This window comes from Grus americana, chromosome 20 (assembly GCF_028858705.1).
Source record: "Grus americana isolate bGruAme1 chromosome 20, bGruAme1.mat, whole genome shotgun sequence".
Classification (NCBI taxonomy): Eukaryota; Metazoa; Chordata; class Aves; order Gruiformes; family Gruidae; genus Grus; species Grus americana.
Genome location: NC_072871.1, coordinates 6,217,857 through 6,244,915, shown reverse-complemented (window position 1 = coordinate 6,244,915; position 27,059 = coordinate 6,217,857). Strand labels below are relative to the sequence as shown.

The 27,059-nt window shown below is 51.0% G+C and overlaps 1 protein-coding gene across 5 annotated transcripts; it reads left to right on the top strand.

The window, feature by feature from the left end:
- Nucleotides 1-72: 72 nt before the first annotated feature.
- Nucleotides 73-27,059, top strand: SH3GLB2 (SH3 domain containing GRB2 like, endophilin B2). 5 transcript variants are annotated; one of them, XM_054848749.1, is made up of 12 exons: nt 74-495; nt 8,724-8,865; nt 9,209-9,337; nt 10,571-10,704; nt 11,182-11,274; nt 15,489-15,551; nt 19,944-19,967; nt 22,887-22,976; nt 23,486-23,586; nt 24,071-24,085; nt 24,703-24,967; nt 25,622-27,059. In XM_054848749.1, exons 1-12 carry the CDS (start codon nt 433-435, stop codon nt 25,727-25,729), a joined length of 1,227 nt encoding a protein of 408 aa, XP_054704724.1. In that variant the 5' UTR covers nt 74-432; the 3' UTR covers nt 25,730-27,059. The 5 variants fall into 5 exon arrangements, with proteins under 5 accessions (XP_054704726.1, XP_054704724.1, XP_054704727.1 ...); XM_054848751.1 differs by lacking the exon at nt 15,489-15,551 and having other exon boundaries at nt 73-495; XM_054848750.1 differs by lacking the exon at nt 24,071-24,085 and having other exon boundaries at nt 76-495.

Genomic DNA, 27,059 nt, shown 5'->3' with positions numbered 1-27,059 from the left:
AGCGGCGAGCTGCCTGCCGGCGCACCAATCGGAGCGCTTCCCCTGGCCTGGCTCGAGGATGCGCCGGCGAGTGCGGCTGAGCGGCGAGGCGGTGCGAACGCCCATTCGGCGGCAGCGGAGGGAGCTGTCAGCCGCCGCCGTCCTGCTTAAAGGGGCCGCGCCCGCCCCCCCGCGCCCCCGCCGCCTGAGGCGCTCCCCGGAGGGGGCCAGACCCCCGCAGGCTGCCGCTACTGCTCGGCGCTCCCCTCCCGCCGCCGTGCTGTCCGCTGGGCTGGCTCGGCGCCGGGCGTTCCCCGCAGGTGACACGCAGCCCTTTTAAGAGGCCGCGGGGCGGCTCGAGGAGGGCATCGATCGGCGCTATAAAGGGCGGGCGCGGGGCGGCTGCGGTGACAGCGGGGGCGCGGCGCGGCAGAGGTGGCTCCCGGCGCCGCCATGGACTTCAACGTGAAGAAGCTGGCGTCGGACGCGGGGGTCTTCTTCTCCCGCGCCATGCAGGTGAGGAGGACTGGGCTGCGTCGCCATGGCAACGGCGCCCGCCTGAGGTGGGGGAAGCTCGGGCCTGGCTGGGGCTCGTCTGCGGCTGCCGGGCCTTCCCTCGGCAGCGTCTTCCCGCTGCCTCCCTCCCATCGCACGGACACGGTGCCTTTTCCTGGGTCTGGTCTTGCCCCCCAGGAGCAGCCACCGCTGGGGGCTCCGAGTGGTGCTGAATGACCCTGAGCAGGAGCTAAGCTAAACCGTCGTGCTGCTGGGTTGAGGCGGCACACAGCCCCAGAGGTGCTCCTGACCAAAACCTTGACTTGAGCAGGGAGGAAGAGGAGTGTGGAAAGGATGTTGCTTGCCCAGTGGTTGTTGTTCTTAAAGAAAAGCTTATCTTGCAAAAAGCTGTTCAGTTAGCTGTGCCCAGAGCCATCAGGGAACTGCACCCTTTTGCTAGGGAGATGTGGTAGAGGTGGCCTTGCAGATCATCTGCACACTGGTCCCTTGGGAGGTCAGGTCGCAGTGGCTCCCAGGCCCTGACAAAACACGGTACTGTTAAAGCGATGGGAAGAAGCTGCTCAGCCTGAGCATGTAGCATCTCAGTGGCCTAACACAGCATCAGGACCGTCCCTCACAAACTTGAGATCAGGAGCTGCTTGGGGATGCAGTGACCCCCTGGGGCTCTGAAGAAATTCGGCTAGCCATGAGGAGCAAAACGTGCATCAGGTGGTGAGATGTGGCTGCTGAGTCTGTCTCTTGGGCACAACAACTGGAAATCTGCTCTTGGTTGGGCAGGAGAGGAGAGAGGCAAGTCAGAGTTGGTTGGGATCCTGCCTGAAAAGTGAAGTCCAGCCAGTGACTGGGCTTCTTGTTCCACCTATTGTGGGGGGGGGGTTGATAAGCAAACAGAGCAGTGCTGTCTCGTTCCAAACCTTCTGTGCAGTGGAGTAATTCTGGCTCTTTTAGGAACTGGTCTCCTGTAAACAGATATCACCTCCTGTAACTGTGCCAATGAGTCATATGTTATGAAGAAGAGAGATATTAACTACAGGTGCAAAATAAGGAGCAGATGGAAAGCTTAAAGATGCTGCTCTCATGCAAATGACCTTGGTAGCAGAAGAAAGGAAGAAATACTGTAAAGAAATCTTATGTTTAGAAGCCTTATTGTAAGCCTCTGATAAAAGGGTTTTTGCTTCAAGGCGTAGGAAGGAGACAGGCATGGGAACAGTGTCTGCACACAGCGATTCCAGAGCAAGGAGGCGTTTATAAATAGTGGCTTCTGCCTGCTACACCTACTCCACATAATCTCATATATGAATATTCATATGACTAATTACAGTAGTAATTTCTTGAAACAAAATGGGCACTGGTACTTGTGAACAGTATGCAGGTGTTTGTGTAAGGAGGGGAGACTGGAAGGAAATGTATTGCTGAGGCTGAAAACCACTTTCTGAGATGTAATTGCTGGGGGAATTAGGCCTTTTTGGGCTGTCCTTGTAGACTCAGGCTGCTAGTGTGGCTGAGCACTGCCCTAGCTCCACTAAGAGCCACAAATGAGAGCAGAGGTCTGCTGTGGTAGTAAGGATTGGGTTTGAGCACTCCTTAGCACAGCAGATCTTCCAGGAGGGGAGTAAGACCTGCCCAGAATAAGCTCAGTTTTCTATAGCATTGGAGATGCTTTCTTCAGCTCCAGGCATTTAACAAAGTGAGGTTTTACTGGAACTGCAGCAACTGTGAGATAAATGGACTGGCCATTATGTGCTGTGCCACTCAGACAGCATTAGCTATTGCTGTCTGGCTGAGATGTCTGGCCAACACACAAGAGCTTAACTCAAACTGGAAGAAGGGCTGTAGCATTGCTCAGTGAGGGGGAAAAGGGGGCAGAGTATGGTCAGCACACCACCTCGGGGGTGGCTTCCCTGATGCTTAGGGCAGCACCAGTCCTGGTTTGAAATCTGTTAAATACAACGTAATGTAGGTACTGGCTGAAGGATTTTGGACTAGGCTTGACCTTACTCATGACCAAAAAAAAAAACCCAAATAAAAATCAACCTCAACAAACCACTCCTAGGCTTTTCCTAGCTCAGGCACCAGTTAGCAGGACTCCCACCTGAGGAGAAGCTAGGCAGCTTGAAGGGCTTGTGTGTTCCTGGGCAGGCAATCCTGTACCTGTCTCCAGCAGGAGCTGGACAAAAGTGGCTGTGACAAAGCAGCTGTATAAACATAACTATCTTACCAGGCTTGTGTATGTGGCTCCCTGACCAGGCAGTGCCCTGTGGGCTTCATGGCATCTCTTATGTTTTTTGGAAAAACAAAACAGGGAGTAGAAGTAGAGGAGAGAGGTGGTGGTCAGCACTACTACCCTGGGAGTGGAGAACAAGCTTCTAGGCTTGGGCAGCTGCAAGGACAAAGAGCTTTTGTAGGATTTGGCATCCCACTCGAGGATGTGCGGTATTTACACTTGCACCACCAGTCACAGCCATCAAGTAAGCATCCTCAGAGGGGATGCAGCACACAGCTCTGTCACCTGCGGAGATACTTTAAACAGGTCATGCTCTTCATCTTCTCTGAAGAAGAATAAGGCCTTTCTCTTTTATCAGCTGCACCTTCCAGTTATCAGTAAGTGGGTTTGATCCCAAACCTCTGCAGAGGTAGCTATGCTAACAGCTCCAGCTTCCCTACAGAACTGGCATCTCTCCTTCCAAAGGTAACACGTTGGATGTCTCTGTTCTAGACAGGCTGCAAGCCAGGCTCTCTCAGAGATCTCTGGAAATAATTGTAGGTGTCTGTCTCTTGTCAGTTCTGATGTAAGCTGGCTCTGGGTGAAATTGCCCGAGCATGAGTACAGATTTTGGGTGCTTATCCCACTAGCTAATGTAATTATTACTAGCACCTAGAGGTTGACTTACTCTATCTTGAAGCTCCTGAAGACAGACGGACTCCCCTGTCTCTCTCAACTCTGGTGATAAAAGGCTTTTCCTCTCTGCTTGCTGACCCTAATGGGCTTGATACCTTGGCTGCTGGACACTTTAAAAGTCAGGAGAACAGGAGGTGACTTAAGAAAAGGGTTTTGAAGGCAAGAGGTACAGGCCAGAGCATGTTTCCATTTAAAACACGCCTGTGAATCCATGAGGGCAGTATTTTTTTTCTTCTCCTAATTGCCTTGCTCATGAGTTAACCAAGCTGTCCCGTTAATGGCTTCCTTCTGTCCTCTAGCACAGTTTCTCTTGGCTCACAGCATAGCTTTCCTGACTCCTGGTGACCAAATAGTTGAAGCATATTCTGTATCCGGTCCAGAGCAGTTGATATTCAGGTAGTTTTTAGATGCTGACTGAGTGGCTATGGCTTCTCTCCTAATGCAACCCTGTACAAGATGGGAGGTAGATTTGTCTCAACTGATTCCGTTGTGCCCCTGATCACCAAAACAGCAAACATTGCCTGAGCATTTTGAGCTGTTTGGAGGCTTCAGAAAAATCCAGTGGCCCAAATTACTGGCAGGTGCTGGAGACTATTCCTGGTTTAAGACTCCTGGCCCTGGCTTGATCTTTATGATTTAAGGTGGAAAGTCATAAGTAATGTCCAGCTGGAAAAACTGGGGACCCTGCAAGTGGTACAAGGGCCTGAACTTTGCCACCAGACCCTCTGCAAGGAGGCTGCAGCTACCCCATCAGAGCTCACAGCATACAGGCTTGGGCCAGCTGGGGCGGGGGGGAAGCAATCACACAAGCCTGGAAGATACACAAGTCAACTCATGCTGCATTGTGCAAAACAGCTGTGGTGTTGGTATAACTCAGTGAGAGCACTGGGATTTTAATACCCTCACTTTTAAGGGGAGAAAGGTGCTAATGCTTTCAGCAAAGAAAACAATATGTGTGCTATTTTAAAGCCTAACCTTGATGGCCTTAAGTCTCTAGGGCTATAGGCACAGCCTTTTTGATTTTGTAGCTGTAGTGCAGAGGGACCCATCCAGCCCAGCACTACTTGCTGACCCTCCTGACACCCCAGTAGTCTCTGCCAACTCTCTTGGGGAAAGGGGAGTCTCCCCACAAGCTGTGGACGCAGGCAGCTGCCCTAACTGCAGTCCAGGATGGTCTTGCTTCTTTTGGGCCTGTCACCCAAGTGCTGCTCTCCTGATCTGTCAGCCTGCTTGCCCAAACAGGCCCTGATAATGCATCTGGCATTTCTGCTGGGCAGCCAAGCCTCCCGGAGGAAACCCAACCTTTGGCTGAATTATTGATGCCCTGGAATGCAGCATGACTCTCCTCTTCCTGGAGAGCGAGAGTGGCACTCGACAAAAGGCTGCCCTGCATTATTTATCACCTCATTGGCTTCTCAGCACAAAGATGGGACTGGTGCTCAGCTGGATCAGCTGCAGGGACACTTCCTGCCCCGCAGGATCAGTGGAGCCTCTCAGCGCCATGACCTGGCACGTGATCCCAGGATGCGGATCCTGGAATTGGTTCAGGGCAGAGCTGCTGATCCAACCATCAGGTTCTAGAAAACAAATGGGAGTAGTTCTGCCGCAGCAGAGTGGAGGAACTTAAGGTTCTCCTCAGGCATTGCAACTGCCCACCCTGACTCTTGCCCATCTCTTGGGTGGGTATGCACCAAGCCTGTAGGTCAACTTGACAAAACCAAATAATGCTCCCATTTCTGGCAGTCTGGAGTATTTGGTGCTGCAAAAGACACTAATGCCTCTAGTCCAGGAGCAGCAAGATGCAAAATATTTTTAATCTCTCTTTGCAGTCAGGAGGCATGAGTGTATGATCAGCTTGTCTCTTCTCCTGCATCTCTTAGCCTCACAGTGAAATCTTACATCTGTTCAACGGGAAGGAAAAATAATTTCTGTGAGTGTTATGAAAACAAATTCCTGGGAACAGAAGTCCTTTATGGGAGAGTTCTCCTTGAAATGCTTGAGTAGCCAGACTTCATAAACTGCTGTTGTTCTACCCTGCTTTTCACTGGGGACACTGACTTGGGCAGCCACTTAAGAGAGGATCAGCAGCTGAGACCTGTTGCCACCTGAAAGCTCAGATCTCCACTTGCACCAGAGATGAGAAAGACCCAGCTCATAGGATAAGGTGGTGTAACTTACCTCTAATCTCCTTTGCTGGCTGTGCTTTCATGAGAAGCTTCATCTGATCTCACTCCAAGCTGCTCCTGCAAAAGGTGGTCCTGCTCTCCCCTGCACCTGATGGCACATTCCCAGTAGTGTTGTGAAGTCAGGTGAGTTCTCTGATCCATCTAAAAAGTCACATTAGAGGCCAAGTTGAGTTGGATCAGTGACTCCCCATGCACAGACAAGGGGGGAGAAGTGTGGTACAGGGGAGGAAAGGAGCACCCCATGCAGCAGCCTGCAATGAGATGGTACCGACTGCCCCGAGGCTCTGCCTGGGACTAGGCTCTGCCACATAGCTGACTTCTGCGAAGGGGTGAGGGACACACTAAGGGAATTACGTGTAAATGGAGTAACAGTCTCCCAGCGCGTGAGCTACAGCCTCCCATGCCCTTGCACCCACTTCATGATATTCATCCTTGCTTTCCAACTCTGAAAGAAAGCCTGAATAAGAGATTGTTTTCTGTCCTGACCCTTTGGAGCCACAGGCTGCAACTGAGATTCCTGCCCATCCTCCCCTTCTGGCATAGCCTAGGCTTGCAGTGACCATGGCATGTTTCCTCAGCCCTCTTGCAAGACAAACAGCTTTAGTGCCTGACCTGAGATAAGAACTGAGTGACTGAGTCCCGGCTGCTCCCTGGCCAAGTGCTGTGCAAATGACCTGTGTTATTCCACTGCACCGGGCAAAGGGGTGGCTTACTGAAAAGAGCCACAAAAGACAGTGATGTTTGGAGGTGCCACTTGTGAATATAGCAAAGGACCCCAGAGCTGGAGTGATTCAAGAGACTGGCAGTAGCACTGTGGAGGTGCTGGAGGGCTTCAGCAGTGATCTGACTCTGCAGCAATGCTGTAAAAAGCTGACTATGTTCAGCTGATCAGAAACTGGGTTTAGGCTTGACAGCTCCAGGGCAGTTGCTGGTGCAGGAGAGTCTAAGGTGCAAGGAAGAAGAGCTGGAATTGAAAGTGAGATGAGATCTCAGAAAGCTGTGTGGGAAAGGGGGGCGAGGGAGACTGTTATGCTTGCATCAAAGAGTCTTGGCTTGTTTAAGAAAGCTCTTAAACAGATGACTCAAGAATTGGTGCCAAATACCTGGGAAGCCCCAGTTTGCTGCATGGCAGTGACTCAGCCCAGCCTGGCAGAGTCTGAAAACAACCCTGGGCTTCCAACAGTGACAGAGGAAAAGAGCCTCAGCCGCTCACGCACGTCTGATAGTCGCGTGTATCCCCCAAAGACAATCATAGGCATTAGGTACAAAGCGATACAACCACCCTCTCACCTTGAATCTGCTTTTAGCCATGTCCAGCAATAGCCACGGGGCCATGGCAAGACTGAGCTGAAAATAAGTGCCAGTAACCAGGGGCTACCGGTGCTGGGGAAGAGACTAGTGAAGCATCCCCCAGTCATGTATGGCTGCAAGTCCTGTGTCCCCACTGGGCTGCAGGAGGGGGGACTGTGACTGTCCTTGCAGTTGAGAATCTGTCACCACTGACATCCAGCAAAGCAGATCACTGGCTCTAGCTTGAATCTTGCCCAAACAGGTCACTGTGTAAACATACCTGCAGGGCTTGTATATCTCGGACATCTAGTAACATTTGCACGGGGCTGGTAACAGGACTCCTTTAGGCTGTTTGCCTGCATCCCGTGCTGGTTCTGGGCTTGCTCCTTATCTCACTTTGTTCCCAGCATTGTACTGGATGTGCATGCAGCTGGGGTTGTTGGGCAGCCACAGGAACAGAGCGTGCCACAAAGCCTTTCAGGAGGGGCAGGCGGCACCAGACCAAAACCCCGTGGAGAAGGCATCTTGGCTCATCTAGAGCTGAGCTGTGGGATGGGGGAGAGGAGAAGGTACAAGGGGCAGATTGGACAGGAGCTGTGTTTAATCTATGGGTTTTAGCCAGGCTTTAATCTTTCGGCAGCTGACTGTACCAGGTATTGTACAGTACCATGGTCTGATAACAACAGTGGCACCAGAGCTCAGCAACAAGGGCTAAAAGAACAATGTAACCTCTGTAGGATCCCAAGTGGCATAGCTGTCAAAAGGGGTCTTTTAGTATGATCCAGCAAGATGCTGGTTCTGTCAAGAGCAGGAAATTGTGCTTAAAAATACACTGAAGTTTGTCAACTTCACTGAGAGGAGCGAGTGGAAAATGGGGATTGGGTGAGAGGGAATGGGCTCTTCTCTCAGAAATCCCCCAAGGAAGCAATGGGGGGTGTCCAGGCCATCTGATGCTGCACCTCCAGACTGACAAATCTTGCTTGTCAGATGTCACTGCCCAGTGTGAAAACACTGAAGACTTGCACAGCCTGCTTTTCCCTGCTGCTAATTTTAAACTTAAAAGGAACCACAGAGGGAGGGAGAGTCCATTGCCAGTATGAATCTGAGTGCTGAGAGAAGTCAGACGTTGTTGTATTTCTCTCAATTCCTTCAATACCCTGCTTCAGAGCATGTCCTAGAGGAAGAGTCATTTGCTGGAAGCATTTTTATCTAAATCCTGAGTTTGAGCCTTCTTAAATCTCAGACGCTTGGTTGGCAGCTCCCTACTAGCAAGACAGGAGGTGAGCTGGGAGGCAGCACTCGGACGCTGTCAGGCTGATGGCTGTCAGAGGGCACTCACAAACCCTGTAGCAAAACCGATGATGTAAACATGCTTGTCTAATAAGATGAGAAGAAAGTGTGTCTTGTGAGGTGGTAGTGGCATTCCTGATCCCGTTGGGTTTGCAGGACCTAGAGTTGGTTAGGAGGAGGAGAAGGGAGTTGGCATCTGGCCTCACCTGAAGGATGTCTGTTGCTCTCCTGCATGAAGTACTGGAAGCCATGTGCACATTTAAACAGATTCATCACAACTAGAATATTTTTTACTAGACCTTATTAAAAGCTACGTATACCAGAACACCTCTTGGACCCGGCCTCTATTTTTAGCTCAATGCTTGTTCCACTCTTGGGCAAATTTTTGCCCTCTTCCCCTGAAAGATGCCTGGGATCAAAGAATGACACCTTGAAGGCTTTTTAGCTCTACTAAGATGAATGCAGAAAACAGAATAAGCCTCAGTGTCTGTTAATAGCTCTATAGCACACCGTAATTTTGCTTTAGTAGAACAGACCTTGTAATGACTGTCTCCTTCCTGCAGTTTACTGAAGAAAAGTTGGGCCAGGCTGAGAAGACCGAACTAGACGCCCACTTTGAAAACCTTCTGGCCAGGGCAGACTGCACAAAGAACTGGACAGAGAAGATTTTGCGTCAGACTGAGGTTCTGCTACAGCCAAACCCTAGTAAGTCCAGGTTCCACTAATGCTTGAAGGACAACTATCACTTGCAGCTCATTGTTAAAAGACACGTCCTCTGGCAGAGATCCCTGTTCCATTGAGTTTGTTTGGGTTGGAAGAAACCTGTTTTTGCAGGGCCTGTCCTTCCTTCCCTGTGTAGCTGAGAGATGACTGGCTGCTGCCCTGCACAGCCTGGCAGCACACCTGAGGGCTGGGGAAGGAACACCTTCTCCCAGTGCTATCCAGTGCATGATTGAGGACTGCATGGGGTGGGCCACCCAAAACACCAGTTCCAGGGGCCCTTCCTTCATCCTCCATCTTGTAACCGCTGGTGGCATCCTCATTCCAGGTGCCAGAGTAGAAGAATTCCTCTATGAGAAGCTTGACCGGAAGGTGCCTTCCCGGGTCACCAACGGGGAACTGCTGGCACAGTACATGACAGAAGCAGCTAATGACTTTGGGCCAGGGACACCTTATGGTAAGTCAGCCTGGCTAATTAAAAAGCCCTAGGAATCCATCCCTTCCTAAGAGAGATTCCCCATTGCTGTTTTGGGTTAAGACTTCCACAGCATGCCTCTCAAAGGGGACAGGTTGGCCTGTTCCCCCTGTGGCAACCTGCCTGTTCGTGTGTCAAAGCTGATGCCAGAGAAGGGTCTTCTCTAGCACAGAAACAAACAGCCCACCTGGAGTAGGAAGTCAGTCTTACTCCACAGCAAAGCATCCTCCATACTGGGGGGTGGAAAGGGGCAGGGGTCTCCCCATTCCTTATACAGTCCTCAAGTCTGGCAGAGCCAGAGAAGAAACAGAGGCACACGGATCCAGGGTAGCTGGTAGAACTGGTTACAGGAGGCAGAAACTACTCTGTGCTATTTCTGTGGTTTTCTAAGCTAGCCTGAACAGGGAGTTGCAGTGAACAGCTTTAGCTTTGTCCAGTTTGAGCATATTTTTAGTCTAAGGTGGTATCTAGTTGCACATAGTTTCTCTAGGCTCTGAGCAGGAGAACCATCCTTTAACTGTGTCCTGCAAGCGGAGGGCGGAAATCTTTTTCCAGCAGAAAAAGAACAGGCAAACAGACTTGAGAAGGTTGGTGCTTGGCTACAAGCCTCAACAGGCCTCCTCCTGACCACACAGTGCATCTTTCTGCTCTTAAATCCTAACAGTTGCCCCTTCCTGGGGAATTCTGGGCTTCTTTAAGCAGCAGACCTGCACAGAAGCACAGCCTTAACTTCCAGCTGTCCTTGCCTCTGCCGTGAGCTTTGTTACTGCTTTCCAAATCAATAGCTGTTCAATAGCGAGTCCTGTTACAGGCAGAACAGCTGTAACTGCATCTACAGCCAGCACTGCCTAATCAACTCATTTTTTCTGCTCTGGTGCTTTTTAATTTGCTGCTCTGTTCCTGTGCCTCTTTTATGAGGCAAAGAAACATCATTCTGCGCAAGTGGAGCAGTAAAAGGACATCAGTGGAGTAAGTGCCTCAGAAGATAGATAAGATCAAAGCTGCACTGGGAGCAGCTGAGAAGAGGCCTCAGGCTAAAAGCAGATCATAGTTAGGACTGAGACTGGTGCGGTACAGGCATGATCACCTTGTCCAGGTAGGGTACACTGTGTCTTTGGCCCCCAACACTGGAGCCTGGTAGCTTTGGGTGAGTTGGCTGAAGCCAACACAATGTTAATTGGTTTCTCCTGGAGTTGAAGGCTCCTGTTATTGCAGGGAAGACCTTGATAAAAGTTGGAGAGACTCAAAGGCGCTTAGGTGCAGCAGAACGGGACTTCATCCATTCTGCCTCCATCAACTTCCTGACCCCGCTGCGCAACTTCCTGGAAGGGGATTGGCGAACCATATCTGTAAGTACGGTAGCAGGGAAGGGGAAGCTTCATGTCACCGGGGACAAGGAGAGCAGGGGGAGAGGGAGACAGTACTGGAAGAACTCATTTTCCTTCCCTGCTGAGAAAGGAGGACTCCGTACCTCCCCCTCGAAGAATGCAAGGACAGGGAAACACCAATGCTAGATCTGCTCAGGCTCCCCTGCAGCAGGGAGGGATTGTCAGTTGATGTGCCTGAAGAAGATAACTCCTTTCCTGACTCCTGCAGCCTAGCGGGCACCACCTCACCATAGGCTGCCCTGTTTGCACAAGGTTAGCCTGTGTCCCTGGCAGCCAGGCCCAAAACTCTCGCTAATGAGATGAATATAGCAACTGCTTCTTTCTCACTAGCACTTTTTGCTAAGGAAATAAATTTGATTCCTAGATGATACCTTGTCCCCTTCCCTCCCCAGCAGTTCCTAAGCAGTCTGCTCTTATCCCATTTTCTGTCCCTTCCAGAAAGAGCGGAGGATCCTGCAGAACCGCCGCCTGGATCTGGATGCCTGCAAAGCCAGGTTGAAGAAAGCCAAAGCTGCCGAGGCAAAAGCAGCGGTAACTTTTTCCCCTCATTCCCCTCGCTGTCCTTCTGGCCCCAGGGCTTGGCTCACATGAGCAATGCCACATGTTCTCTGGACAAAAAATTAGGCTGCCCTACTATGTCTTGGCTCTGGCAGGCATGGGTGGGGGTGTTCCGTGTCTGGTATGCAAGGGAACTGGGAGCAGGAGCCATGCGCCTGTTCCTCAGATGTCCTCCCAGGGGGAAGGTGTTGAAACAAATAGTTCTTAGTTTCCAAAGTCTGGAAACTTCTACTTGACCCAGGCTCCTGTCTCCTGATTGATAGTAGTTGCTGGATGATTTGTGCTAGTAACTAATAGGCTGTATCTTCTGAGGACTTGCAAAGTTTCTCCGGGGATCTCAAAGCAAGCCAAGAGAGAGCTGAGCTGGGAGGTGCGCAAGGGAAAAGCACGCTGGGGCTCTGCAGCAGTGCCAGGCTTTCAGACTAGTTAGGATTAGGCCAACTCAGTCTTCCCCAGGCAGGAGTGCCAGGGGAGCCTGTAAAGGGTGGCTGGGGTCAGACTGTCTACCAAGAGGTCCTTCCATCAGCCTCTCTATTCACTTAATTCATGGTGCTGTCTAGTTACAGGCTAGTCTTGCCCTCTGGCTTTGGGGAAATCCTGGCAAGTAAACTAGCAAAGCTCCCAGGTCAGAGCAGCGCAGAAGGGACTGGCAAATCAGCCAGTGTACCTGTCTACAGACCTGAGTGATGGGGACAAGCACTTCAAAGTGCTTGTCTGAGGCTGACAAGACCTGTCAGCTCAGGGTGCTCCCTGGGCCTGAGGTGTCTCCTGGAGCTGGGCTCTTCCTGGGCAGAGGCGGTGTGGCAGGAGGCAGAGAGGACATAGCTGGGCACTGATGGATTCCCTGGAGGGCCTTGTTGAAGCAGATGGCAAGTCCTTGTGCCAACAGCCAGAGCGCTACAGGATGGCAAAGTTCTGCTTCTAGCCTGGGGCCAGGAGCTCAACTAGCAAACATGCAATCAGAATAGGCAGGAATCCTTGTCAGGGATACCAGCCTAGAAGCCCTGCCATGAGCCTATTTTTTTAGCCATCTGCTCAGCTGGGCCTCTGGCCTTGCAGCTCCCTGGGTGGCCAGTTCCCGGGTGTTTTCCCTTTTCTCCAGCTCTAACTGCATGCATGCCATATGGGGAAGCTGTGCTAAGCTCAGCAGCCTCCATCAGCAGGTCTAACAGACTGCTCAGGCCTATGTGGGAAAGCCATGAACAAAAGTGATGGCTGCCCTTTTAAAAAAAAAACCTTCTCTCATCAATCAGGTCACCCAGATCCACTGAAGGTAACTTCAGGGATCCCTGATTCCTCTTCTGAAGGGGATGGTACCCCCAGTCTCAGTGGGAAGTGGTGGCTATTGCTTTAAGCTCAAATCAGAGCAGGAATTCAGATACCTCCTGCGCTTCCTCCCTTTCCACCCTCTCTACCTTGCTGCCTATATGAAGTGATCCCAAGGCCTCTCACCTGCACACAGACCCGTGGGTGAGGGACTTCCCTGGGGCAAGAAAAGAAAAGCAAAGCTTGGTTTCCCACTGGAACATCCCAGGCAGGATGCAGAGTTGGTCCCAGCTTTCCAGGGTGTTCACCCCAAGGCACGTTTCAGCCCCTCTCCCTCTTTGAAACAGAGATCACACAACAGGAGAGCAACCGCAGCCAGTGTGGGCACCCATCTCTTACCCAGCTTAGCTTAAAGGTGGGATCCCTGGGCTCAGGGTGCCTCATGGACTAATAGAGGACCAGACACAGGTGGAAGTGCCCAGCACGGGGGGGGGGGGGGGGAAGAACTACTGCCTCTGCTCTAGGTGTGTGAGCTCATCATCAGACCACAACATTCCCTGTAACATGCCTGGAGTCCTGTGTCACACCTCTCTATCCCAACTGGCCTAAAGTATCACACCTGTCCCAGCTCACTACTCTCTTGCTGCTCTTCCCCTCCGTAGCACCAGCTTGTGTTCCCACAGCTTCTGTCTCGTGACCGACCCTCCAAGTGCGCTGCTGCCCAGACCTGTGAGCTGCTGTTCAAGTGTCTGGGCTTGTGCATTTCCCTCCGACTTTGTGCTTTGTCCTTCCTGTTGATGCTGTTTTGTTTACTAACCTTTTTGTTTTGTTTCTTTGTAATTTGCTCAGTGTGAGGGAGATGTGAGTATTGACTGTGCTAACAGTGCTGTGATTTTTTTTTTCTTCAACACCTCTCATTGTCTCTTTCCCATTTTAAATGAAAGTTCATTACCTCCCTTGTCCCATTGGGACTGGCCTTGGAGCATGTACTGAGCATGGTCAGGGCTGTGGCTGCCTGGGGAAAGTGCCCCAGAAAGATGGGAGCGTCTGTCAGCTGCCTGCAGCCCCTCTGGAGCACGCACTCGGTTCCATCAACGCTGCTTGCAAGCAGTGCTCAAGAGAGGCCTCCTGTAAAGACCCACTCAGGCTCCTCTGGCTGCAGGCAGGAGGAGGTCAGTTTGGGTTGCAAGTCCCTCTCCTGGAAGGGAGACAGTCCAGAGACAATGACAGGCAGGTTGATCTGGTTGTGGTGCTGTTCTGTCCCCCAGGCTCCAGGGCTCTGCCCATTTTCCCCATTACAGGAGCAGAAGGGGGAGGGAGGTGGGTCCATTTTGACCACTGCTTGCAAATACAACTTGTCCATGTGTAGGAGTGCAAGAGCAGCTTGCCTCCTTCATCCCATGTGCTATGACTAGTTTTGGGACTCTTTGGAGACCAGGGAATGGGAGGAGAGGTTTCTTCAGTTGCTCTTGATTTAAAAAAAAAAACCAACAAACAAAAAAACAACAAAACAAAAGCATAAGAAGCTATTTCTGTGAAACATCTCCTCTCCCCACAGGGAGGAGTCAGGCCTAGTTGTTGTGCTGGCCTCAAATCTCACTGGTGCATTTTATTCCCTATATTCAGGTTTGACTTGTAATATGAATCGCTCCTCCTTATTCCTTCCTCCAGCCATCCCCAAAACTCCTAGATGGTTTAAAAAAAAAAAATCTCTTCTTGTTGGGACTGCCTGACTGCTCTTCCACACACTGGTCACTCATTCCAGCAGCCTGCTCAGGGCCCAGCAAATCGGGTCAGCGTGTATAAGTAGATCTGGGTGAGCTGCAAGGAGATTAACCTGGGAGAGGAAGTGTGGGGCCCAAGAGGATTAACAACGTAGCTGGGTTACAGCTGCCTTGTGTGCCAGCCTTGCAAACCAACCCACTGCACAGCAAAGGCTGGCCAGGAGGATGTCCTGATCCATTGCATGAGTGTGATGGTCCTGATGTAAGCTAGCTGGTTGACTTATCTCTTTGGGTGATGCTACAGCCAAAGGCCATCCCAGGAGGAGGCCTAGTCTTAGCTTAGCTGAACAGAGAGACCATGTTATGTGATAGTTAGTGAGCCCACATCCTTGTGGGGGTGGACTGGATCCCTTGCACTTTCAATGAGTAAAACCTCCAGAGTGCTTAAGTCTTCCTGCCCCAGGGCAGAAGTTTAGCTATGGAGAAGGTGGCTTGGAGGTTTTCTGACCTCTGGGAGGAAAACTCATACGCTACCTTTGGCAACAGCAAGGCTTTGGGCTAGATCTGCTTTGGCTAAGCCATGCCCCTTACTGAAAATAGCAGATCTTAGTCTGTCAGGAGGAAACATGCTCAGAGGCTTGGTGAGAGTAAGAACAAGTAGAAGTGTTTCTTTAAAAGATACTGTGGAAAGGATGCTCTGATGCTAGTAAAGATGCCCACTTTAAGGACAAGGCCCTGTACAGGGGCACTTCTAGGACTGTAGGCAGAAGCAAGGGGAAAGAAGGTCCTGCCCGCTGGACTGAGCCAACGTGACATGAGCAACCTGCTGGCTGCAAGGGAATGGGAAATGCATTTGAGATTGTGCTGTCTCATCTCCACTCCAACTGGCCGCTGTATGAGCGGATAGCTCTAAGTACAGGCAGAGTTTCTAACAGTAGAAACATCTGCTATTCAAGTGCCGGCTGTGACTGCACGAGCCAGTCCACCTCCTCTTGCACAAGCCTGGCTTCCACCTGGGGAGAGCTTCCATACACCACTGCCCAGACTGCTGGGAGACCTCCCTCTTGCCATCCCATAAGAATCTGAACTAAGCTCCCAGCACAGACAGGAAAAATACGCTAGCCCCTTCTTCCATCCATTGCCCGACTATCGACTCTTCTGCGTGACTTGTACATGAAACTCTATTCCCCCCACTAGGCTGTGCCTGACTTTCAGGAGACTAGACCTCGTAATTACGTTCTCTCCGCCAGCGCATCAGCGGTAAGATTGCCTCCTCCTAGATGTTGCTTCTCCAACCTCTTCCTGCCCCTCTCTTCACCTGAGTTAAACTCAGCCCTACTGCTCTGCTGTTTTCAACATTTTAATGTGACATGGGCTGCCTAGCGTTCCTCTGACTCAACCTTAAGGATGCAGCTCACCCCTGTGAGGGTGCACGGTCAGGGTCTGGCACTTTTGCTGCTTGATTTGCTTTCCAGTTTCTCTGCCAATCCATTTCTACATTTTTAGTGAGAATCTTCTGACAGTGTTTTTATTGCTAGAGGAGCAATTGAAAAAGAACCTCAAAGGCTAGCCCTTCTGGATGGATCCAGCTGTACACTGGCAATGTCACAAGCGTAACTGCCTAATCAGTACTGCAGTGTCGGTGCTCAGAGGTTTTGTAGCTGGTCAAGAGAAGCAAAGGTGGAAGAATCTTTCTGCCACCCAGTGCGTCAGTAATGCAGTAGGCTGACAGTGCAGGCTTGTCTATTCTGCAAATAGAGGTCAATTTTTTTCCTTTCATCTTGGGGCCTGTCTGTTGGTGGCCATTACATAGCCAGATGCGCTGGGGGCGGGTGAATAAGCCTGTTGCATCTCTGCTGTGTTGCACTGAGTGGTTGTGGTCAAGCAGTTGACTTTCTGTGCTGTGTTCATGGCTCCCCATTGTACAATGTCACATTTCTCATTAAAATGTTGAAAACTGATCATCTTGCTTCCTAAATAGCATTCAGAACAACACTGATGCCTGTTAATAGAATAAACTGGGAGTGGAAGGGCTGGGGAGTGGGATCTGCAGATATGAAAAAGGACAGCCCAGCCTTCTAGCAAAGAAACCAGTTGGATTTGATTAATGGGCAACCCATCCCCTGTGGAGAAAGAGGTATGTTGGAGCTGATAGCATCAGTGTTAGTTCCCAGGGGGATCTGTCCTGACCTTCTTGGAGAGCGATGCTGGGATCAGAAATAGCTTTGCACAATAGCTAGAAAACTGTTTCCATAGGTAACTGGTCCAGCGATGAGACTCCTTAGGAAGAAGCTGATACTGGTGACGCTGTAGCAATTGCTCTGTTTGTCTCTCCTAGCACAGCAACTAGCAGCGAGCCTGTGGCTCTGGCTTCTCCCTTGGAAAGTTCTGTTCCCGGGACGGCACCATAATGGACTAAAATTGAGCTCTAGGAGAACAGAAGAGAGAGACTGGGCTTTCCCTGCCTCTGACTAGCTCTGATTTGACCAGAGTATCCTGATCATTCCCTGAGGGTTTCTAAAGCAGACCTGAAGGCAAGCATTTGCATAACAGGCATTAGCATCTTGCAGAGTGCCCAGATGCTCAGTTGAACATGTCCAGTCATCCCCAAACTGCAAGCTGATCTGCTTTTGCTGCATTGCAAAGCTGCTCTGGGGAGCAGATACCAAGCACAGTAACACAGGAGAGAAATAGATTTGGGGGAAGGTTAGCCCACAGGTGTCTACCCTGGCACACCTCTGCCTAGTTCAGTGGTCCCTCTTCAGACCTCTGCTAGAGAAGCTCAGACAGCGGTGATGATGGTATGGGACAGTTAGAGCAGAGCTCTAGGAGACCAATTTGCTCTGGGTAAGCAGCCAGCACTGATCATTTAATCACATTTCATGGTTGCACAGCAGGGCCTCCTACCAGAGGTGCCTGTAGGAAACCTGCTGGCCAAAGCAGCAGTGGTCCTTGTGGCTTCCAAAACTATTTCAGAGGTTGCAACTGGTGGTTGAAGTGCCACCTGAAGTCCAGCTGCACTAGCAGGGATGACTTTAATAACAATTGACATCTCTAATTAGCAAAACACAGGCTGAGCCCTGACTGCTCCCCAGCTCTGTGCAGGCAGGACAACAAGCTCTCTAATCCCAGCATTCATCCCAAGGGGTCAGGCACTGCAGCAAGGTAGGAGCTCTTCATACTGTTGCTCTGCTTTTCTTCCAGGCCAGAGTCCTTGTGCTACTTCAGTCTTAGTGTGTACTGACAGCATAGAGCAGTGGTTGCTGCTCGCCTTGCTGTTGAGCTCTGCTCCCTTCCGGAGGGAGGGATTGCTTATGCCCAGGTCACAACTTTGTCTTACAGGTGAGCAAACAGGTCAGCTCTTTCCTGGATCACATGCCCTCAGCAAGGTTCCGATTTGGATTCTAAATTTATGTTGCTGGTTTTTTTGGGGAGGTGGATAACGTGCTTTTATGGGTTTTTTCTCCCTCTTCCATAACAGGAGGGCTTAGATGGAATTAGATCCACCTGGAAAGCAGCACCTCCCTTGTTTTGTATGAGTTGGAGGCTGAGGAGCCATTTCTCCTCTCTCCCACACTGACCTTTTGGTTTTGTGTAAGAAAGTGTACGTGGGCTGTGCCAGCCTAAATATCCCTTTCCCTCAGACCCTGCCACTTGCCATGCACTGTACTCCTAGGAACGATTCCAAGAAAAACATATTGAGTACCTTAAAGAGGGTTCCTCTGGCTTGAGCTGGGGTGGAGGGAGACAGGTGCAGATCATGGCCTGTTCTGTGCCCTGAGCTGCCTGAAACACTTCTGACTAGAGCCGCATAGTGCCTTAGCCCAGGGGTAGATCTTGGGAAAGCTGGAGACCCCAGAGCACCGTAGGGTCACACCTGGGGATGGTGCAGCAAGGGCAACAGAAGGGAAACAAATCTGGCTACAAATTCAATGGGTACTACAACAATTAAATGGGCCTGAAATAGCTAAAGTACCATCAGCATCTCAGTAGGAAGACCTGTGGCCAGAGTGAAAGCTTCCCAGAGCCCCTACAGCAAGCCTTCCTCCAAAAACCTGAGGATGTGCTGACAGAGGCCTTGTGCCAGAGCAGCAGTTCAGGCTAGGACCTGCTTCTCAGCTGCCTACAGGGATCTTCCCACCATCTGCCTTCCAGAGCAGGAACTCTTAGCCTAAGGGAAGGCCCTTGCATCCCCCACACAGCTGAAATTGCCTAGACCTCAGTTGAGCCAGTTTCTGATTTGCAGTAACAAAACATCCACTAAAAGTTCAGAGAAAACACTGGGCTCAGTGCACTGCACTGCACAGGGGCAGCCTGCAGTCCTAAGGGGACCAGCCACAATAACTCCACTCAAGTAAGAAGAGATGCCCATCAGGCTACATACCACAGAACAGGAGCTGAGCTGCAGGCCAGCAGAAGCCCAAACAGGAGCAGGCAGCAATCCAAGCAGCCCAGCAAAACACCTCCCACTTCAGTCCAGCAGTGCAGGCAGCTCCTGCGGGTGCTCCTTATATTGGCTGGTGAAGTTGTCTCTGCACCTGTGGCTACCAGAGCCCACCTGAGGGCAGCTGCTAGTGAGCAGACCGCAACAAGATTCAGTTGGGAGACCCTGGGTCTAAACAGAGCGTGTTCTCCCTCCCACACCACAGCATCACACATGGGGCTCCCAGGTGCCTGCAGTGCAAATTCAGCGGTGCAATGGTGAAGTTCCCTGATCTGCAAAGGTCCATCAGAGGGTGAAGCTGAGGGCTTCAGAGGCCATCTCCCCCTGACCCCACTGCTTTAGGGCATTGCTGGCAGGCGGGTGTAGTTCCAATTGATCCAGGGTGATTTCTCTTCATGTTGCCAGGGCTGAGGGAGTAGTTGTCTGCTGAGGAAATGCCAAGCTGAGGACCTCTGGGAAGGATCAATGTGTTTTTCTCCCTCTTCGCTCCCTTTCCCATCGCTGTGCTTGATTTTTGCTGTCAATTGTTTCATGTCCTGGAGCCAGATCCCAGCAAGCAGTTGGCAGTGTTGTGCTGCCCCGAACGTGCCCCTGTGGGTGAGGAGAGTAGGAAGGAGCAGCGCAATGTTTTGCCTGGTTCAAAGGCAGCATCCAGCCATTGCTTCCTCCTCCCTGTAGCTAAACGTGCCTGTGGTTGTGCAGACTGGCTGGATTCTGAGCCCATTAACCTGAGCTCTCCAGACCAGTGGGTGAGGAGCACTGGCCTCCCTCTGGGTTGAGCTTGCAGCTGTTCCCAGGTGCTGTTTGTGGGCTCAAGCAGCTCACTTGCCCTTCCATAATCCTAAAAGAAGGGCTGTCCTTCAACACCACCCTCTGCAGGCTTCAGCAAAGTAACCCTTGCTGGTCAGAGGACTCTGCTGTTTAATCCTTTTCTTCCTGGAGCCTGTTGAGTGCAGTTGCTGTAACAGGGAGTGCTGCTGGCTCTGGTGGCATGGACTAGCTCTCCCCATTGTGAAACTGAGCTCGAGGGTGCAAGAATGAGGGGAAGGGGCATCAATTTGGCAGCTGCTGCTGGGTGAAGGGCTAGCTTGTCCCCGGAGTTGGGCTGCTGTGTCCATGGAGCGTCTTTGCCAATTGGTGTTAATGCCGAGTGCTTCTCGACGTCTCCAACACTGATCTCCTTTCCTGTTGCTCTGTGGCCCCTACAGCTTTGGAGCGACGAGGTGGAAAAAGTAAGTACCCAGCTGAAATTGTGCTCAAACCTTCTGGGCATGCTGGTGGTGTTTAGGGGGTGGCGGGGTGCTGCGGACTCCTTCCTGCTCGTGTGCCTGCACACGTGCGGGGAGGATCAGTGGGATGTTGCTGTTGTCAGCCCCAGCCCCAATTCCGCAGCTGTACGGTTCAGTGCAACTCTGACAGCGGCTTGGGAAGAGCCTGCCCCGTGGGCCGGTTGGCTGCACCTAGGTGTGAGAGACTTCCTAGGCAAACCAGGCGTGCGTTCATGTGTATGTAATAAAAGACAACTCTGAGAGCCCTGCATCGGTGTGACAGGAGCAGAGGTGATGCAATTCAGTTCTGCTCCTGTGGCAAAGGCCCTGCCTGCTCCAATTTTGCATGTGCCACGCATCAGCCTCTAGTAGCCCCTTGCCTGCCTGTTCTGGGGTCTGAGCAGGAGCTCTGAGCAGAGCTGAAGCAAGGACAGAGGGGTTCCCCATGAATAGCCCCAGCTGGAGGGAACAGCCCTGTCAGGAGAGAGGGTGGGAAGTTTGGAGCCTGTTGTGGAGTTGACTCTGTCAGGGTGAGCTGCACTTTCCCTTCTGAGTGGATCCGTGGAGGCAAAGCCCCAGATCTTGTTTATTTTCTGGGTTTCCCAAGGGGAGTGTGACTTGTCCATGAAGATGGATGGAGGGCTGCTAGTGGACTAGAGACTGGGGTGAGCTCTGTGTGGGGCTCCAGCATGGTTTAGAGCTTCCAGAGCCACCTTCTGGGATCCCATTGCCTTTCATACCCCAAATGCCCCCAGCAGATGTTAGCCTAAGCCTGAACTGCAAGGCGGTAGAATGGCATGTTCCTGCATGCTGCGCATGAGAGCAACCTATTACTGCCTTACTCTAAATGCATCATCAGAGCAGACTGGCTGTTTTTTGAACCAGCTCATCCTGTACTTTAAATCCTTCAGTTCCTCAAAGATATAAGCTGACAGCAGTCAGCAATAAGCATGCAAGGCTCTATCTTTGGTCTATCCTGCTTGGATAGACCAAGGTATGTCAGTAAACTTCAGAGTTCTCCGTGTCTTGGAGAAGCGCAAGACTGAAAGGGACCTCCCAGGTCACACTCCGGTGCTGGCTTTATAGGAAACTACGTCCTGGAACTGCTCCGAGCTAGCAGGGAGGGGCAAGGTGTTGAATCTCAGGCAGTGCCAAATGGAGCCGGGGCTGCCTGTCACAAATTTCCAAGAGCTCTGCTGCTACTGAAGTCTCTGCTCAGCTCACTGGAGCAAGAATCTCTTGGTGCTTAGTAAGGCATTGCACTGGTATTTCCTGTTACATTCCCCGTCTCCTTTAAATAAACCCTTTCATACAGAAGATGCAAAAAAATAGATCAGTTGGAGCTTAAAATAGACAAATCTGATTAAAAGACAGTCAAAGCATTTCTTTGTTCTAGCCTGGCTGTACACAGTACCAGTAATGCTGTTACCAGATAAGAGATGTTATGGCCCGCAGCAGCTCGTCCTGCTGAGAAGGCTGGGGCTCCCCTGGGGTGACCCTGCTCAGGAACACCAGTGATGTGGCCTGTGCTCCGAGACCGTCAGCCTGTCTGGATTAGCTCTCTGGGGTCAATTCCAGCCAAGTCGCTCCCGTGCCGGAGCGATCAGGGCACTTCCAAAGCAGCAAAAGCAGCTCTGTTGCAGAACTGGGGCCGTGCAGGAACCACTGCACTGAGGCAGGCACCCCCGGCTTCCTGCGCCCTCCTGGAGAAGCGGAAAAGGACACAGAACCTGCACGCCTCTCCTTGCAGCTGAGCAGACATCACTCTTCTGTGCTGTCCATCACAGCACATCCTAAGAGGGAACTGGCGTGTTCCGCTTGGCGTTAAGGAGTCGTGCATGCTAGAGAGAACAAATGTGCCTTTGCCTCCAGCAGCAGGGAGGGGAGAGCAGGCACCAGAGCACCCGACTGTCCCGACACCTCTGTTGGGAAGCTCTCCTCTTTGCAGGGATCCACCTGGGTATTCTGGTACTGCAAAGCTGCCTTAGTGTTAATACGCTGTTTGCTGGTGGGGGAAGAGATGTTCTGTCTGTTCAGTAAATAGGGTCTCCAGTATCAGTCTGTCTTTGAATTCCCAATGTCTGCTGCATAGCTGCCCTCTATTAACCACTGTTTAATTCCTCCGAGCTCAAAATAAGGAACTACCTCGGGTAGAAGTTTGATTGGGATGTTTATCTCCATTGTGGAGAGATGTAGTTAGTAACAGCAATTTGGTAAACGCTCCCTGGCCTCAGCCTTTGTTCTGCGATGATAAAAAGGATACTGGCAAAAGTTACACTTCTGGAGAGAAACTTAGGGAGGGTGTCACATTCCTGTGCCTGTAGGCTGAGAGAGGGGGTTTATCAGAGCTGCACAACTGTATTTTGCAGCAGACTCATAGTCATGCTGACCATGGAACTGTCCTGTTTCCAGTGTTCCTCTGCAGGGGACAGGTACTGATGAGCAGCATTGGCTGTCCAGTTCTCAGAGTCCTACAACAGGCAATAAATAAAAGGACAGGGGCTGGCATGGGACTGGCTTTCCACATACCGCAAGATTAACAAAGCCTCTCCATCTTCATGTTCTAGTCTTGTGGGAGTAGGAGCTTCCTAGCTTGATGCATCCGCCTTGAACTGCCATTCCATGACCTGCAGTGATCCGATGTAGGATTAAGCAGGAATGAAGTTGAAATACAGCCAGAGGCCTCTGGGATCCTCACCCAGGGTGTCTCGTGCCTGACGTTCAGTGTCACATGTGCGCGTGGATCCTCCCAAGCCAACAGCACACTTGTCTCAGTGCCAAAAGGGGGGGTTGGTGGAGGAGGTGAGCGTTGCCTCTCCCTGGAAGAGGCAGAACAGGGGTCCTTGCCTTGTGCTGGCTTGAACAGCCCTATCCTCTTTGCAGGCGGAACACGAGCTGAGGCTCACACAAACTGAGTTTGATCGACAGGCAGAGGTGACACGTCTCCTGCTGGAGGGGATCAGCAGCACACATGTGAGTCTTCCCAGGTAACTGGGGGGTGACAGGGACCACAGAGACTCCTGGCTCCTTTCTCGAAGGATGCCAAGAGGTTGCTGGAGCCCTGCACTGGTAGCAGGGGTAGAAGAGGCCATAACTTGGGAGGCTACAGCAACCTCCTTGTAACACCTGGAATGTGCAAACTAAAGACATAATGAAGCGTGCGCAGGCAGTGCCACTGTGACACCTGCAGTCCTTGAAATGCTTCTGAGCCAGAAAAAAATTGTTCTTCCCTCACTAGAGCTGTGGACTAACCACATGGGTATGGCTAGAGTGCCATGAGCAGCCTCCTGTCTGAGATCGCCCCTGGGCCTACGCAATATTCCCAAATTTAACGAATTAGTGTATTCAAGCCAGCCAAGTAACTCTCTTAAATACTGGCCTGTACGTCTGCTTCCCATGGGGGTAGGTAGAAGCTGCAGGAAGAGGGTTCCTGTGCCTGGCATCCAAACTCACAGACCTGCTTTCGGTCCTTCTTCCTCCAGGTGAATCATCTGCGCTGTCTCCACGAGTTTGTGGAGTCTCAGACCAACTACTATGCTCAGTGTTACCAGTACATGCTGGACCTGCAGAAGCAACTGGGCAGGTGAGACAAGAGGCTGCTTTTACTTCTCTAAGGGTTACTTACCTGGCTACCCCTAGCTCAGGCCTCCTTCCCCATCCCATGTCATAACATCGGATAGAAGTTTTAAAGCCCCCTCCAAGCTCTGACAGAGCTTCTGAGCTTACACCAATCCCGGTGGTAGTGCATTTAGAGCAGGCTTTGCCATTGGATTCATCTGGGGTTTATACATTCATCTCAAAGCATGATGGCCATGAGAATTCAAACATTCTTCCTCTAAATTAGTTAAATCGCATGGGAGACAAATTCCTGTTGCCAAGCAGCAAGCCTGAGTGTGCTCAGCTGCAGCAGTAACTAATTCTGCGCTGCCGGCTGCACATCCCGTGGGCACGGGCAGGGCTGTTTGTCTGTCAACCTGTCACACCAGTGCAGTGGCCTCACCCAGGAGGGGCTGTTGCCTCTGCGTGATCACTCACTACTCCTGTTCCATTCTTTTCCATGCTTGCAGCTCCAAAGGAGAAATGTAAGTAGTTGCACAGCTCTAAGAGCTCTCCACCTCAGGCAAACTCTGGAGTCCCTGCGGACTCACTACAAAGGCCAGCAATGGCCAGAGCTGCACTCCCTTAGTGCAGAGGGGGGTGTACAGATAAACGAGACCAAGCTCCATTACTGTCTCTGTTCAGAGATCCCACAAAGCCTGGGAGCCTCCAGTTGTGGCATTTGTTTTAACAGCAACAATGACTGTCCCTTTCCTGAAGAACTATCAGACTAAACAGGTAACACAAACCATGTGAGAGCAGGGGAAGGACTCAGCACAATGGACCGAGTAAAACAGCTGCAGAGCCAAGAGTGGTGCCTGCCCAGAGCCCTCTCTGGCTTCAGTCTCGTACTGTGGAAGTTAGCTGCCAGTCCTGTAACGGGACACTGGAATCAAAGTAAGCACACAAATGTTACCTGTTGCATAATCTCAGCACCTGAGAACTGAATGCATTTCCCCACTCAAAGGGCAGTGTAGATATGTTCCAGCTGTGAGCTGGAACTCTTGAGCATCATCTCTGCAGTGTAACTACTAAAAGAACGAGCTCTTTCTTGGTTATTCATACTAGAGCCTTACTGAACTGTTTTTTTCTCCTGTGTAAGATTTTCAGGCACATTCATAGGCAACGCAGAATCCACATCTCCTCCCCCAGCTGCTACCTCTCCTCCAGCTGTTGCTGCTGCCACACTCCCTGCTGTGCCTACTATTCCGGTTGTGCCCACGATTGGTGGGGTGCCTAATACTGTGGCAGAGAGTGTACTGAACCCAAATGAAGTCAAGCCTCCTGCCAGCGGGACACGGAAGGCCAGAGTCCTCTATGATTATGAAGCAGCTGACAGCACTGAGCTGGCACTTCTTGCAGATGAGGTTGGTCGCTTTCCTTTCCGTTGAATTTGGCTGATGCCCATTGATGCTCAGCAAGGTTTTGGTTACTTTTCCTAACCCTGTTTTAGGGAACTGATGATAGTCTTTTCCATGATAATAGTATCCACTGAGTTGCAGTAAGCTTGTGCTCGTGGCCATTTGCTATTTAAGAACATCACCCCAATAACTCTTGAATTCCTGTTGGAGTCTAGCTGTATCCAGCTAACAAAATACCCCAATACTCAGTGTCTTCACTGTGACCCTCAAATACAGCTACCTTATCTGAGAGCAGTGGGATAAGCTGCTGGCTGGAGGCCTGGTCTAATCATGCTGAGAAAAAAGGAAATTCAGCAAGCTGCAGACTCTTTTTGTTGACTAGACTGAACTTCTGTATTTAGAAGGGATGACATAGCGATACCATGCCGCCCTGTATGCAAAAATACCTTAAGTCAATTTGGAGAATGAGAAGGCAACAGGGATGTCGCGGGGCAGATTTCCGTAGATCCTTCTATGAAAGCTGCAGGAAGCTCCAGGGAAAGGGCACAGATGCCGGCTCAATGAACTTCAGGAATTATTGTTCCTTCAGTACCCACCTGACTGAACTTGTGGCTCTATCTGCAGAATAAGGTCCTGTCTAACGCTGCCTTCTCTCCCCAGATGATCACTGTGTACAGCCTGCCAGGCATGGATCCAGACTGGCTCATAGGGGAAAGAGGGAATCAGAAAGGGAAAGTTCCTGTCACTTACTTGGAACTGTTAAGTTAAATGTCTCCAGCAAGAAGAATGTACAAGCAGAACGCACCCCTCATCTCCTGGCACTTCTAATGCGGATTTCTTCATCCGAGACCATTGCTCTCTTCAGGGTTGACACTCCATTGCTAATACGGGAATTGTGGGAAAGAAATGGTAAAACTGTTACGGTGAGGTTTTGGGAAAGGGCTGATGGCACCAAGACTGAATTTGTTACCTACTAGCGCAGCCTGCTTTGAGGTTAGTCTTGATGGCGCAAAACTCCTTGATTACTTTTTTCTACCCTAGTCTTGTTTATCGTGGTGGCTTTCCCAGGGCCAGCAAGCTGTTTCCCTCAGCAGCTGCTCACAGGGTTTAAGTTACCCTTCCCTTGTGTCTGGTGTGGGTTAGTGCCTGTCTGCCCCTCCCATCCTCTCTCTTCTTCAGCAGTAGAGTTGCCTGAGTCAAACCATCAAGCATTCCAGTGGGGAAGCATCCCACCCAACCCCTCTGACATGTTCTAGCTCTTAAGGTAGGGAAGCAGAATTTAAGAATTAAGAGCCATCCACCTTGCTCACCTGTGGGAGCACAGTAATGCAAGGCTCTCCAAGAGCGACTGTGGTGCCTGATGGCTTCACCTGTCCCCTGAAGCTGGAAGGAAATTTCTTTGAGAAGACCAACCTAATAGTGTCTGTATGTTGAAAATCAAACCTCAGTGCAAGGGACCATGCATCTTGCTTGCATTTCCTCTGAGAAACTGCTCTTGGACTGCAAAGAGTTTACAAGCCTTTTTACAAGCTTTGCTCCCTGTGTTAATTGTCCAGGCTTTTCTTTCGGTGTGTCTGTTCCAGGCATGTTTTAGCCTGACTTTATTTTCACCTGAGATCACTGATTTAACTAATAATTCCCCTCCCCTCTCAGCAGTGAACAGACTTGGTGCATCCTAGTACAGTACGGGATAGTCCCACTTGCTGTTATCTCCAACAACGAGCTATTCCTGGCCAAACACGCACTAAACAATCCAGGCTGCCCTCGGTGAAATGCTGGTTTAGCTCAAAGGGAGCACTCAGTTGTGTATGGCTTTGATTCTTATAATGAGCTTTTTAGCTAGAGCTCACCTAAAGGACTTCCCCTGTTGTGTAACTCATTTTCCACTCAAGCTGGATGGAAGAGAAACTCACCTGCACCAAGCTCTGCGTTCACTACCTTCCCCTCGGTATGTCAGAACTAACTTTGCTTGTTTATTGATCTTTTGCACTTTCCCCGACGGTATTGTGACCACTCTAATGTAACAGGGCGCTGAGCACCTGTGTATGTAGGGCTCATGGTTTTCAGCACTTATTTGCCAATAAACAAACTGCCTGAC